Here is a 16391-nt window from a genome sequence, read left to right as displayed (position 1 = left end):
TAGCCTACCATTGGTGGCGTTTAAATACTACTAAAGCGACTAATTCAACTTGATTTAAAATAAGGACGTTATTCATAACTGCCTTCTTAGCTTTGGGCGCCTTGTTCCAATGCCGTCTCTAAATTAGTGCCACAAACAAGCATACCTCAGTTATTCACTTTTTTTCTTTAGATGTAAAGGTAAACTGATCCTTAAATAAATATATTTTGGCACAATAAATAGTTTTAGCCGTCCAACGTGCATTGTGCAAAAGACCTGGGACTCGTAACTTTACTTTCGATTCAAAGCTTGTATCACTAAGAGAAACATTACACAACTGTAGAAGCTCTAAGTAGTCATCTCGAGGCTGATTTGATTGGCTTGGGTCCTCTAAAATAGCACCATAATAGTCCGTCATATTTTTCTGAGATTTTTTGTTTGGTCATTGGTTTCAAACAAATCATTACTACCGTGGGAAAAGTTTGCCTTGTCAATCTGAGGCCGGTATTTCTTGAAACGCTTAAATATGTCAACATCAGGGCCCTCACTAACTTCAAAAGCTGTACTAAAAACGGAGGAGAGCACAATAGTACATGGTGTCTATATGGAATCCACATAAGCTAGAATTGTAACTGCCTTCAAGAATGGCACATGTAGAAATACTAAAGCAAACACATTTTTCTCAGTGTCCAACCATCCAGAGTGTTTAGACAAGCTGTAGCTTGTTCCTATCCAGTACCACGATCAATCTTTGGGACTCCTGTCAGATTTTCGACCCGGTACCCAGTAACAAGAATCGCTACTATGTCAACTTTTACAGTGCCCACCGCAGTGCCTGTGAGTAATTTCCCATGGAAATGTAAGAACTGTTAGCTGAATTACTTAAAAGTAACCCTTAAACGGTTAATTCATACAAATTTAAATTAAAAACTAGAACTTTTAAATCATAGGGACCTCTAAACATTCTCTGAATGGGCCCATTTTCGTTCTGGTGATTCAGTATGCATAGTGGAACAAAGGCAGCAATGTGGGGATACATATTACAAACTTTTTGGTTTTCGTATATTATTGTGGACCACTCTATAACACATCTTACAAATAAAGACGTAGGTAATACTAAGCAATTCTACTTTGTCAAAGTTATTTTTTGAAAACCACATCTTATAAATCACGACCTTGAATCCGCTGACATTAATCAAGCTAATAAAGCCGCCGAAAATGTTTCCAGCATTTCTTAAGGAACTGCCTGAGCTGTCTCTTAATTACTTTGCTTAATTTCATGCAAAGTTCTCGTACGATTTTTAAAAACCTTGAACTCTGAGTAGCCCCATAGGGAAAGATCACAAACAGGTAAATCTGGTGATCGAGCTGGCCAGTATATAGTATTACTAAATATTGAGATTAAACGACCATGAAAATGTTTCTGAGAGTCATAGATAGGTCTGCAGTGTGCGCAGAGGCCCCTGTCTTAATACGTCAGTATCAGTATCCAGTTCCTCTAGTAATGGAATATCAAAATTATTCAACATAACAACATACCGCGTTGAGTTCACAGTAACCATGTTTTCCCCGTTATATTCAAAGAAATAAGGTCTGAAAATTCGCTCTGTCGTAACTGTACACTATACTGTCACTCTGGGGCTATGTAAAGGCATATGTTGAAGTTCTCTGGAAGCACTCCTGTAACGAACGAGTATGCTATGTTTGTCAAATTGCTAAAAAATGTAAAAATGTGCTTAATCAGACATATTTAACAAGTTCAAAAAATTAGGTAATTCGAGTTTTATCGTCAATAATTCATCACAGAACACGACTCTTCTGCTAGTCTGAATCTTTATGTTCTTACACAATCTGAATTTTTTAAGGATGAAAATGAAGGTTCTGGTGCAAAATCTTTAGCAGGGATCTGTTTGAAAGCCCAAGTGCCAACGCTCGTTTCCTGGCCGACCGCTTTGGACTGGGATTAAATACAACATGTGTGTGTGTCTGTCTGTTTAACCCAAGATTATTTTGAAAAACCGAAACTCTTTTAAGAATAACTTATCGTGGTTTAATATTGTTCACTAAAATCATTTCAACAATTGTTGAAAGCTAAAAGGAATGTTTTATTTAAAATGTAATTAAAGTGTCATAAATTTAAGAAACTTTTAAATTTTACTTGATGTAATTTCAATATCTAGGCAGCTAAATGTTCAAAATATAAGATAAATTGTAGTTCTTTGTTTATACTTAAAACTATTCTATATAACAGCTTATGCCATATTAGTTGTTTGTCCATTTGTTTGTCGTGCAAGTGCTAGTAAACCTATTAAGTCTCTATTGCCAGAATTGTTGATAACAGAAAACATTTAGGAACCTAAATAAAGAATTTAATACTTCATTTTCCAAAATCTAGTCCCTTGTGGAGAGCCATGATCTCCTCGAGTGACATTTGCCTGTTGACTTGCCCAGTATCGGCCACGGCCACGGCCTCTGTAATAGCGACCACTCCAGTGTTGACTCATCGACTGCCACAGCTACTGAGATCACTACCGCCAAAACGCGACGACAGATCATCTCAGCCTTTTGGTGGAAACTAATTTAATCCGAGAACATTCCCTCTTCTTCTAGAATGCGTTATCGAGGAGTCAGGACTACTTTTATAGATCTTTGTCGTTCCTGATCTTTATTACAGTAAAATCAAAATAACTCTTGCTGGCTAACATAGAGTAAGACATAAGTATAAAATTATTATACTTATACTATAATAATTGAAATACAAAGCTCAGATGTAAAACTGTATTTATTTAAGTGGTAGACCTTGAAACTTGTAATAAGACATTTATGAGATTGAAAATCTACGCTCTTGGTAACTGATTGAACTATCTATATCTGAAAAATACTAGATTTCTTTTGAAAAAATAGATTCATTTAGTTTGAGTGGCCAGAATATTAAATCTTATTCTGAATATTTAGGTAAAAAACAATTTCCTAATACTTAGATATATGTTTTAGGTTAAGCTAATCATTATTTTCATTAATCCAACATATTCAGAAAAAATAACCTCATCACAGCTATGTGATGGTAACTTACTGAAACTGAAAAACAGTATTATTACTCGTCAATTATCCAATTTATTTATTACACGCTTTCTCGTTGCCATAATAATTAACCATGAGTCCAAAAGAGCCCATTTGAGTTTCAAGAGGGTACTTTAGTTCATTTTATAGGGGGAAAATTCTTATTCCAAAATGTATCCTCAGGAAAGGTATTTTTAGTGAAGAATCTAACTCTTGATATTGGTCAGTATTCATTTTACAAATTAAACATCTTATGAATGAATACTATACTAACATCATCATATAGAATCTAAAGTAACTTAATAGCTCGTCTACCTGAGCTTTTGTGAACACCAAAGTCTGCAGATTCCCATCAAAGTCGACTAAGGAGAGCTCCACGGCCTCTCTCCTAGGGTTGAGGTTGACCACGAACTGGGGTTTATTCTGAAGATCAGTAATCCTCAGGATGTGCCAAGGGCTCTTTGTTATTTTTCTGGTCCTGAAAGTCGAGATGAAGGAGAACTGGGCAGGAAGGCCGAAGGGAAAGATCTCTCTAAAACATAACAGAAAGTATTATATAAAAGTAACGAGATTCATTGTTATTTCTCTACTATTTCTTCTATGAAAACTTCGGTTCCTTTAATCATTAAATTCCCACTACCAACAGCCGGTGAGATGAGAGCCTACAGATTATACAGGAATCTACTACTAGTGAACATGTAGGTAAAATAGATAATACTGTAGTGGAGTCCAGAATGTTCAATCTTGGTTATTTATCAACAAAGGACTTTATCATGTGAAACACCCAGGTATTAAAATAAGACTGGTCCTTCTTGAGCACGTGGCCAAACGCCTTGGTACTTTAGAATCCAATACTTAGAATCAATGTTATCGGTATTAATACAATGAATGACTAAACAAATTTATGATGAAATACGGAAATATTATCATACTTGGATTATAGTGCACAGTTTAATTGTGGCTATTAATGTATTCTCAGATCTCTTCCTGGTTACTTTTTGGACGTGTTAACAACTTTAATAACTAACACTTTTTAAACTAAATATCTATTTTTTATTATTTAAGCAACAACTGCAAAAATCTTTATATTAGATTCTGTTTTGATTTTTGACACGTTAAACCTGAGAAAATGGTTTAAATGTTGAAACCCATATTCGGTATAATACCGATAGAACACAGAACAATGCAAAGATTTTATCGATTTACAGGTACTTTGGTAACCCATACATCTGAAGAAAGACCACGTTTATACAAAAAGTCATATTTTCACTTCCGGAAGATTTCACTTAAGTTTATAAAACACCTTTATTCCAAATAATCTGGTAAAAATTATAGGTTTGAATATCCCTATTACATTAGTTTACATTAGCTTGCATAAACATAATAATAAAACACAACGTCAGTTCTTCAAAGGTCATCTGCTATAATAAGAATGTAACTGAAAAATACATTACTAAACCATTGTTTTACACTGAATAACAAAATTAATACAGAAATGTGTAGGAACTACGAATATTCAAATTTGTTCAAATCTTGTAGTATGAAAGAGAAAATGATCTCGTAGAAAGGTTTCAGTCTGATTTTACGCTCGATTGAATGTGATCGATGAGATACATTTGAATATTAATAGATAAACATCACTTCTGACAAATGTGTTTTTATCTTGATCGTCACTTTTTTAATATGCTGAAATTTACAATTCATATTTATTTTATGAACAAGCATTGAAAAATTAAATCGAATTAAAAAGGGAGTGCATACAAAAATCTTAGCCTTCATACAATGAATTATTGTAACACACTGTAATATCATTAACTGACAATTGCCTGAGATGAATCACTGACTTTCTTAATAATTACACAGCCTTTAAAAACAAAAACATTGTCCTAAGGCTCTGAACACTTCCGGTATGTATGTTTCCCAATAAAGTTCCAAATAAAATACTGCCTTTTAACTTGACTCCGCTGCATGCTAATTATCACGTAAGATGGTAACCTCCAAATGTTGATCACGAAGTATTTCTATCATAAAATTCTGACCATGAACCCGTCTAAATCAACCCCAAATTACTGAGCTTTAAACCTAGACATTAATTAATATTATAAAAACTGCTTAACCAAAAGGGTTGTGCAAGTGCAACTTCCTTACTGGATTTAATCATCAAAAAAGGGCAAAGAACTCTATTAATTTTATTATTTACTTTACAATATGTTAATTTTAATGTGTAGACAAAACTTTCGGCTTAACAACTATTACTATGAGCAAAATTAATATTTACAGACATAGCACACGATATTCAGCAACGTAGCCGAGACATATCGGTTTAGTCTAACGGAAATCACCATCCTTATAACGGAAGTGGGTGTTTCAGTTAGGTAGAAAAATATAAGGGTTCATAATAATTGTTTATCGTACTATCAAATATTATTTCATTTCATATGGTACGAAAACATTTAAATTGTATTCTTAAAAAAACAGTTGTTAGTTGGATTGCATAACATCTTTTTCAGATCCGTATTGCTCAAATTGATATTGGTTTATATTTCTGTATAGTAGTAAATGTCTGTAGATACAGCTATGTGCATTAATCAGTATTCCTTTATTACTTTATAGGTTTAGTTTCTCTGATAGTTTGTTAAACATTCCTTTAAAGTCCTTGTTCGAAAAATTATGTTCGTATATAGGATTAGTCCAGAGGGTTTTAGGCGATGCCTGGTACCTACTCTATACTTGCGTACTAAAGGGGGCTGAGAGGCCCCAAAATTCTTCAAATATCTAAAAAAGTAATAAGACGCAACAACAAAGGAAACCCATATTTTTACTAATAACTTCACTAATAAATCAAATAGTACAAAGCATACTCAAACATGCTTAAAAACATAAGTATTGATAAATGAGTATTACAATGGTTGCTTGAATATCCAATCTATACAATCCTGAAACCGGAACGAATAACTCGATGTGGTCAGTTCATCTGCAACCGCGATCAGTTCATCGAATATTTATATTTATAAACTATATCAGAGTGCTCCAAACTAATACATATATTATTTTTCAGACTTGACTTCTTACTATTATATGCATTTTAGTGCGAATATTATGGATATCTGTTGGAATACACTTATAGCTTATTTTAAATCATAATATTGAAAGTCTGCTTACGAAATATCTTTTGAGATATCTTGCCACAAGAAACATTCACATTTTTTTCATTAAGTTTGGTTTCATAACAATGTTAAATAGTCTATTTACATCTAATGATATAGTTCCAGTGAGCTAGGAAGAGTGCTAGATGGCAAGAGTGCACTAAAATCAAATCTTGCCACCGACTTTAAACAATGAAATTCCACAAAAATTATTTTTTCTTTTAATTTACATAGAAAATGTACGTGCAAAAATCTCACAGGAATATACCTACTCGGTTTGTTGACAAATTTTTATTCTGCTATTTTCCCGTTGCCTTCTGGCGAGCCTTTCGGAATATGGATTTTAATTGCAACTGGAATCCGATTTGGAGGTATTCCAAAAGAGGCCTGTGAAGGATACATGTTTATTCAACTCATCAAAGTATACTGAGCCTTTGAGCAGCTATAAGTACGTGAAAATATCTAATGTTAAAAGCAAATTCTATGTTCAATTAAGTTTAAATGCTCCGTATATTATATACCGGTAATTGTACCGGTATATAATAAAACAAGATATCGCCTGCAGCATGCAACGATGGGTTTGCCCCCTCTCTACTCCATCACATAGTCAATTCTTGGATATACCACTGACCTGGTGGGAAGCACCAAATCGCAATCCCTCTCAAGTCTGTAGGCTACTTGTAGACGGTTGGACCCGCGGACTCTGGAGACTCCAGGATACCTCAGGTGGAGAGTGTCCAACCGGAACTTCCGAATGAAATCAAAAGCCTGGAGGTCATCCTCTCCCAACCGGAAGTCGGCACACGGTCCGACCATTTCCTCTGACAAGATCCCATTGTTGTAATCTGTAAGAGAGATGGGGTTACATTAAATCAGAACTATTGCAAGTTTTGGAAATGAGTGAAGAACGTATAATATAGTTACTAATATAGTATAGTATTATACTTTTATAAGTTATAATTCTTGAGAATTAAATTTTACCAATATTACAAATTACAGGAATTCTTTTAATTATTCAATTAGTTATTTTAAATTTGATTCTTTTCTGACGTCTGTTTTAAGAATCAAACTAATGTTCCTAATTCCTGTCAAACGACGTACATTAAGTTTGTTTATATTTTAACAGCTTGATTTAATCTCAATACAGATTGGTAAATATTGGAAAACAATAGTGAGTACTTTTTTCAAACTTGATTAAAAGTACTCCGCTGGGACTCGATTCGGATCTCAATTTGCCCGACGGGAATGGCAAGAAAGACGTTCTCATTTTTCTATGTGTGTCTGTGTTATTTTTATTTAAAAAAGTAATATTAGAAATATAGCCTCTAAAAGTGTTTTGTATCAATAATAAGAATGCCCCTTTGAAAACTTTTGTATTTTTTTACTGGTGCAATGTACATTTCGGATTCGAAGAATCCATCTTCAGGTACTTGTATACGTTAAGGTCAACCATTTAAATATTTTTCACAAAAAAATAGTAATTGCAAATAACATTTTGTACTTTTATCTAAGTACATTTTATCTGATCCTTTAATAATCAACAACGATTAATATCATCAGTTATTATAATGATATTTGGTAACAACCAAACATCAGTGCACGTTCACTGCAACGTTCTTTACTAGATCATTACTGGTACTAAACATGTCTACATTACTTATGGTGGGCACTACTTCGATATTTTCTCCTCTAATTCCTTAAACATGTCAGAAGTTTTAATATAACTAACCACAAAACTAATTAATAATGTGTTTCGAAAATATCGTTTTTTACTCAAATTGGGGTAGGAATAATGTTTGTTATTTTAAAATAAGGTTTTATATTTCAACCATTTTTGTAACACTTACTTAATGAATACAATAAACGTGAAAAGTGTAAATTATGTATGTTTTGAAATTGTTTAAATGCCACAGATAGGTGAACACTCGGCGTTTCGAAGTATACCTTCAATAATGTAAACAGCAAAAATGCCAAAAATGTGTTATATGAATGCACATAAAAGGATGTACAACGTGTAACAGCTTGATTGATATTACATTTAACATATCACTAATGTTACTGCAACCACATTATATGAATAATCTGATAAATTTAAGAATAAATTTAAAGTCACTATACTTTTTGTTCGACAAGACAAAATACAAGTTGTCTTATAATTAATTATTTTGGATGACTCATGTTACACACAGCTATCTCAATTTCCGCCCCATCGAGTCGTTTTTAAACCACAGCACATAAAACTTTTGTTCATAACATTTAGGTCAGTGGACCTATATATTTACATGTTATCCTACCGTAATAGAAACACGATCTCGCAAAAATTATGATTGTACCCTCCCATTACCTTTATTAGTTCATTCGATAGAATCTAAACTACTCATATTAGTGAAAAGTCCAATTACATCACGTGTTTGTAAGATAAAATAGAGAACAAACTGTAACAAAAAACATTTCCCCAGCACATGAAGTTGCAACTCAGCATTCTTTCCTCTCATAGTGTTTATCTTATTCCTGATGTTATGCGCGTGCAATTATTTAATGTATATTTTTAATATTGCATATCGTGAAGCCGAATGAAAATAAATAATTTTAGGGTACTCTATGTTACTATATTGAATCACGGTTGTTAACATTATTTCAATTTGAATATCATGATACTACTTTAAAATACTGATTACATGACATTCTAATCACATGGAGTAAAACTATAACTGCTGTTTAAATACTGTAAATACTACATTAGGTATAATTGTACAAATAATACCCTATTTAATAGTAGTTTTCTACTCATCGGAACCTATTCAATGTAACTGAATTACAAAAATATGATATTAGTTGATATTAATAATATTTTTTCTTGGCAGTATTAAACGGTATTCTTATTTAAACGACACAAACCATTATCGGTGGTCGAGTACCGGGACTACGAGCACCACCTGCTGACATTCCACACACTCGCAGTTCGTAGTAGTTTATATTTTTGCTTGACAAATCATTAATCAGTATTCTTATTTAAACGACACAAACCATTATCGGTGGTCGAGTACCGGGACTACGAGCACCACCTGCTGACATTCCACACACTCGCAGTTCGTGGTAGTTTATATTTTAGCTTGACAAATCATTAATCAGTATTCTTATTTAAACGACAAACCATTATTTAAACCATTATCGGTGGTCGAGTACCGGGACTACGAGCACCACCTGTTGACATTCCACACACTCGCAGTTCGTAGTAGTTTATATTTTAGCTTGACAAATCATTAATCAGTATTCTTATTTAAACGACACAAACCATTATCGGTGGTCGAGTACCGGGACTACGAGCACCACCTGTTGACATTCCACACACTCGCAGTTCGTAGTAGTTTATATTTTAGCTTGACAAATCATTAATCAGTATTCTTTTTTTAAACGACACAAACCATTATCGGTGGTCGAGTACCGGGACTACGAGCACCACCTGTTGACATTCCACACACTCGCAGTTCGTAGTAGTTTATATTTTAGCTTGACAAATCATTAATCAGTATTCTTATTTAAACGACACAAACCATTATCGGTGGTCGAGTACCGGGACTACGAGCACCACCTGCTGACATTCCACACACTCGCAGTTCGTAGTAGTTTATATTTTTGCTTGACAAATCATTAATCAGTATTCTTATTTAAACGACACAAACCATTATCGGTGGTCGAGTACCGGGACTACGAGCACCACCTGCTGACATTCCACACACTCGCAGTTCGTAGTAGTTTATATTTTTGCTTGACAAATCATTAATCAGTATTCTTATTTAAACGACACAAACCATTATCGGTGGTCGAGTACCGGAACTACGAGCACCACCTGCTGACATTCCACACACTCGCAGCTCGTAGATTATATTTTTTCTTGACAAATCATTAATCAGTATTCTTATTTAAACGACACAAACCATTATCGGTGGTCGAGTACCGGGACTACGAGCACCACCTGCTGACATTCCACACACTCGCAGTTCGTAGTAGTTTATATTTTTGCTTGACAAATCATTAATCAGTATTCTTATTTAAACGACACAAACCATTATCGGTGGTCGAGTACCGGGACTACGAGCACCACCTGCTGACATTCCACACACTCGCAGTTCGTAGTAGTTTATATTTTAGCTTGACAAATCATTAATCAGTATTCTTATTTAAACGACACAAACCATTATCGGTGGTCGAGTACCGGGACTACGAGCACCACCTGCTTGACATTCCACACACTCGCAGTTCGTAGATTATATTTTTTTTGCTTGACAAATCATTAATCAGTATTCTTATTTAAACGACACAAACCATTATCGGTGGTCGAGTACCGGGACTACGAGCACCACCTGCTGACATTCCACACACTCGCAGTTCGTAGTAGTTTATATTTTTGCTTGACAAATCATTAATCAGTATTCTTATTTAAACGACACAAACCATTATCGGTGGTCGAGTACCGGGACTACGAGCACCACCTGCTGACATTCCACACACTCGCAGTTCGTAGTAGTTTATATTTTTGCTTGACAAATCATTAATCAGTATTCTTATTTAAACGACACAAACCATTATCGGTGGTCGAGTACCGGGACTACGAGCACCACCTGCTGACATTCCACACACTCGCAGTTCGTAGTAGTTTATATTTTAGCTTGACAAATCATTAATCAGTATTCTTATTTAAACGACACAAACCATTATCGGTGGTCGAGTACCGGGACTACGAGCACCACCTGCTGACATTCCACACACTCGCAGTTCGTAGTAGTTTATATTTTTGCTTGACAAATCATTAATCAGTATTCTTATTTAATCGACACAAACACTTATCGGTGGTCGAGTACCGGGACTACGAGCACCACCTGCTGACATTTCACACACTCGCAGTTCGTAGTAGTTTATTTTATATCTTTGCTTGACAAATCATTAAATGAGTGTTGTTATTTAAACGACAAAAACCACTATCGGTGGTCGAGTACCGGGACTACGAGCACCACCTGCTGACATTTCACACACTCGCAGTTCGTAGTAGATTATATTTTTGCTGGACAAATCATAAACAGTGTTGTTATAACTCTATGCTTTCACACAAAAAATGTAAAAGAAATTGAAAATAGATGTTAAATTTATTAAACTCGCGGTAGTGTTATAATAGAATGTTTACTCAGTACAGTTGATAAAATTTAACAGGTTCTTTGAAATACAATATTTCTAAAGCTTTGAGATCAAGATGATCTGTTTACTACTTATATACCAGTGGGTCGTAGCCCGAGAGAGATTTACGAAAACATAATAGGCCTATACATATTGATACCAGGTATCGTAAGAATGTCGGTAAGAATCGGAATCGGAATGAAGATGGAAAATATTTTAGCTTGATCAACTTTACAAGCAACTTACATATATATATATATATATATATATATATATATATATATATATATATATATATATATATACATTAAATTTGTATAAATGGCAATAGCCGTATTTAATTTCAATAAACATTGAATCACAAAAAGTACTTGCTCCGCCGGGTTCGACTCCCGGCGGAGCAAGTACTTTTTGTGATTCAATGTTTATTGAAAAAAAATATATATATATATACATATATATATGTATATATATATAGTCTCTTATAGCTGTTTCAAAAGAAAACTACAATTTTTTAATGTACAATATTTCGTTGTAATTAACAACTTTATCAAGTACACTTTTAAAGCATACACAGAATAAAATAAACAAACTTAAGAATATATATATGGTACGGAAGCAACAAAAGCGCAAACAAGTAGGCATATGAAAAACGAGCAATTTTTAATAGCCTTGATTTTGCATAAATATTTGATAAATTAAAAAAAATTGGCTAAGCCAGAGTGGACAGCCGGTGGACATGGAAGACTTTGGTTCTAGATAGAAATAACGGATATAGATTCGAATCCAGCCTTGAGCAGCTCGTACGTGTATTAAAACTGCCCTTATGTAGTCCTGAATATTCTTCTTAATGTCAAGAGTCCTATATATAGTTCTTCTTTTTTTATACAGATGAATAGAATAAGGACGAGCAGATATAGGAGGAACATTATAGATCAGGTACTGTGGAATGACCTGTTGCCGAAGCCTTGCACAGATATCTCGCCAGGTGCGGACAAATAGCCCAAGTGGACCGCAGATTTACTCTTGTGTGGGTGTGAGCATTATAGCAGCACCTCCCATACTGTGGTTTGTGCGCGACTTGACATCCTTCATGCCTCACTGTCCATTGTCCACGGCTCGATTATGCGTGGTATTTATAGCAGTGACCACGACTCGTGGCAGACAGAGGACACACCTCTCATAGCATGGGGGAGACTGCGGCGCACGTGACTGACTGCCTTGTCCTTTCCAGGTCATATATTATCCTGCTTGGCTTCATGAAAGTCAATTTTACATATCCGTCCATGTGACATGCTCACAAGTGGCCGGTGATAGACTGAGCCTTAAAACTTTATAAATTATCCTCAGACTTTCACAGTTTGTGTATTCCTGTGTAAAAGACAACAATAGTAACATCTGGTCCATAGGGTTTAGATAGTACTAAACTACGGTAAATGGAGGTATAACCATCACCAATGTAATTTGTGTACCGAACACCGTAACGGTTTTGTGAACGGTGAAAAATGTTCTTCATGCCCTCAACCTCCATGTTACCAGCAGAACCAAAATGGTTTTTGCTCCATTTCCCACTTTCCTTGTGTGTTTTTACAAAATCCTCATATTCTGTTCCTTGTTTAGGCCCTTTCCATACATTACACCCATGGCAAAACGACGATAGCACTTCAACATCTAATACTTTACTACAATTTGCTCCGATCACACTACATACTCCCATTAGAGATTTATGACCGCGCGTTAACCAAGTTCCATCTCCTGACACTGTAATATCCGTGTTTGGTTCAGTCTCTGTTGCCTGTTTTTCATCTATCACAGCTTCTTGCATACTGGCAGAAGATGCAGTTTTCGTAGCTTGAAGGATTTGTTTGTTGATTAGGTTATATGTTGCAGCGGTGACAGGTGCGGGTAAATCCATTATTGCACAAATTTTGTTCAAACTATTTAGGCCTTGGCCAATGGACCTCATAGAGTAAACAATTCTTTCTATTTTTCTCATAGGATTGATTAGTTTTATCAAGTATATTACTTGTATGGAACTCGCCAATGTTACCGGGTTCGCACTCCTCGCATTGGATAATGATTTTAGATCCTAACCCACGTATATAGTTTCTGTTAAAAACACATCACCTCCACACACTTTACAAGCTACTGAGTTTTTCAAACCCAAACTTAAAAGCTGTAAATTAATTATCCTATTGCCAGTAGGATCCTTAGAAAATTCAACTGGACTGTCCAGGTTAGGTTTGGGTGAAGTGCTAGGCCTACTCAGATTCAGTTTCTTACTTGAGGTGCTTACATTAGGCACATTTGCTTTATCACTAGTACTAGCTGTGTATCTATTACCTGTAAACTTTCTTTTCTTGGTTCTTTACACCCCTTTCCTATCCATTTTGCACTATTCACAACAAATCACCTAATTCACAAATGTAAACAACACAGTGTAGTCTGCAGACAAACAGAACAGTTACAGTAATGGAACAGCTGATTGTTCAAAATCATAAAAAGAAGAACTCCAAAGAGTATGAACTGTCAAAAATATACAACAGTAGTACTATAATAAAGTTGATACACTTAGTTTAGTTTACGTGTTAAGACCAGAAATCTGCAAAACCACGTCACCTAGTCGCGCGGCAGGTCACAAAAAAGTGTATGCATGACTTTAGTTTTTTTATCTATATCGGTTAATATTAAAGATATCTTAATAATGTTTTTACCAATTTGTTCAGAAAATAATAACGAATAAAAGTGAAACAGAAAATAAAAATCGCATTTTTTTAAATTTTTAGCTACACCAGCCCCCTTAAACGCAAAGTTTCGAGGACTGGTATTTAATCTCTACATCAGGTAAGAAATCGTATAATAGGATTACAATCTTTGTATTTTCGAGCACCCAAAGCAAAACCGTGTTAATTTTGTAATTTCAGTAGCGTCTAATTATAGAGCTACAATGGTATCATAATATGTGCTATATTGGTAATTATAATTCGTCATGTTTTAAATCATTCTTTTTATTACATTGTTACACAACTTTTATCAAGTTATTCTTACGTCGGCAAAGTGCGTATTACTATGTATTATCATGTTTTGTTGTAGTGGTTGAATCTATTTTCTCTTGTGATAATATTTTATTGCATCGCTTATGCAATAAAATATTATCCATAATTCTTCTATACTTCTTCTTGGATTTATCTACTTGTAGAGATGCTAGCGCCTCTATCGTGGTATCCTAGACACAAATATTATTTTCATACAGTGCGTTAGGGTCTATCATATTTATTATTATAAATAACAAAGCTTTTGCAGTCTACACTGTATAAACGCTTTTAAAAATTTGTCTAGACTCCATTTAAAATAGTTTTTAAATATTTGAACTAATCATTTCTTCGTGTACATAATTATGTATTTACGTGTAAATAAAGAAATCGCACCGAATCGTACAATTGTATTTAACGATAGTACAAGTTAGTTAGTTTGTTATAGCTTTTATATGTTAATGTAAATGCGGATCTGCATTATTTTTCTTATTAGTTTGTTCTTTTATGTGCAATAATTTGTTTAAACTCCGTGGATAGTTTTTTATGTAAATCATTTATTTAAATATATCCCAAAAGATTTAAACAACACAACTTTTGAATGGGTTAAAAATTTCAGATTACATGACATAAGGGCGTTTTTATGAGTTTCAAAATGACCAACCAAAACCAATCAAGTGATAAATCAAACTGAGAAAGTGACCGATTAGAGAAAACGAGATCAAAATAAAATACTGACAACTCTTCACAGAATATTGTCTAAAGAAAAATACTAAATACTAACTTCATGCTACAGTGAATGGTGTCAGCTTAGAGGACCCTAGTTTTATAATTTTTCTTTTACGAAGACCTTTAAATGAGATTTTACACGATGGTGTTACTGTCAAATATATTTAACTTCTTCCATTTTTTGGAGCGGTAAAAATCTTTTATCAGCAGAGCGTTAACGAAGGCAATCATTCCAGGAAGGGGACGCTAGTACAGTTTTTGTCCATATGTTTGTCTTCAGGATATCTCGATAATAGTTCGCACTATAATAATTATCGAAAATTTTGAATGTATCATTATTAGTCAGGAGGATGGCAAAATACCGCAACTGTCTTTTTGCCTTTCTCCCTGTCTTTATGTCTATCTTCCACAGGATATCACGGGGAAAAATTCAGCTACAGACTTTAAATTTTACATTCAGCCTCACCTACCTAAAAAGCGTGGGGTCCTATGATGATGTATGAGGTTTCGTTGAACATCAGCGAAGACAATGTCTCACTAACGAATTGAGGAATAGGTTTGCAATTGAATGAAAATTAGTTTATTATAAGTATAATATACGAGTTTGATTATAGTTCATATCATTCAGTGTACATGTTGTGGCTATTAAATAACGAGACTGACATTGTAAAAAATTGTATTTTTATTTTATACATAATCACTTTATACACTGTCACTTTCAATATACACTCCTTTTTTATTCTTACACGGTTCATCCGAATTTTCCATTGTTTGAAACAGTACTGGAAATCATCTCTCGTATACCTCTCATCAAGCCAGGATACAATCGAGGATACGTCTATTGCTTGCCATGATTACAGGTAACATTTAGTACTTTTTGGCAGTAATTCGTTCAAAGGGGCCTTCCGTTCAATTGAATGAACTATTTCCCATTAGGATGTCATTGAGATAGCGTCTATTTCATCAAAATGTAACGAAGCCTGTTACGCGACACGAGGTCTGAGCTACTCCTATCTTTTCCACAGTAAAACTATCGATTAATACCTTAAAAATGTGAAAATATTAGCTCGCGTGGTTTAGAAACTCTTGATATAAACATTAAGAATGACAGAACAAATCCATAATTATAATAAGAAATATTATTTTCATAGCAAACCAGAATAAATAATAAACAATTATCGAGATATGCATGCAACTATGTCATATATCTTCTGTGTCTATTCTCTTCTCATTGTACGTTTTTAAACTCGATATTTACGATTATTAATAATAT

At 34.2% G+C, this 16391-nt stretch overlaps 1 protein-coding gene across 2 annotated transcripts in view; it reads right to left on the bottom strand.

Annotated features, from left to right (window-relative positions):
* Positions 1 to 16391, bottom strand: part of LOC124354367 (collagen alpha-1(IX) chain-like) — an 86928-nt gene that overhangs the window by 33024 nt on the left and 37513 nt on the right. For both annotated transcript variants that reach the window (XM_046804768.1, XM_046804769.1), the window contains exons 3-4: positions 6817 to 7030; positions 3355 to 3571 (exon numbers count right to left, since the gene is read on the bottom strand). In XM_046804768.1, coding sequence (XP_046660724.1) covers positions 3355 to 3571; positions 6817 to 7030 — 431 coding nt within the window. The remainder of the gene's footprint in view (positions 1 to 3354; positions 3572 to 6816; positions 7031 to 16391) is intronic.

This window comes from Homalodisca vitripennis, chromosome 2, assembly GCF_021130785.1.
Source record: "Homalodisca vitripennis isolate AUS2020 chromosome 2, UT_GWSS_2.1, whole genome shotgun sequence".
NCBI lineage: Eukaryota > Metazoa > Arthropoda > Insecta > Hemiptera > Cicadellidae > Homalodisca > Homalodisca vitripennis.
The sequence above is the reverse complement of the archived record's forward strand: the minus strand, read 5'-3'. Positions and strand labels throughout refer to the sequence as shown.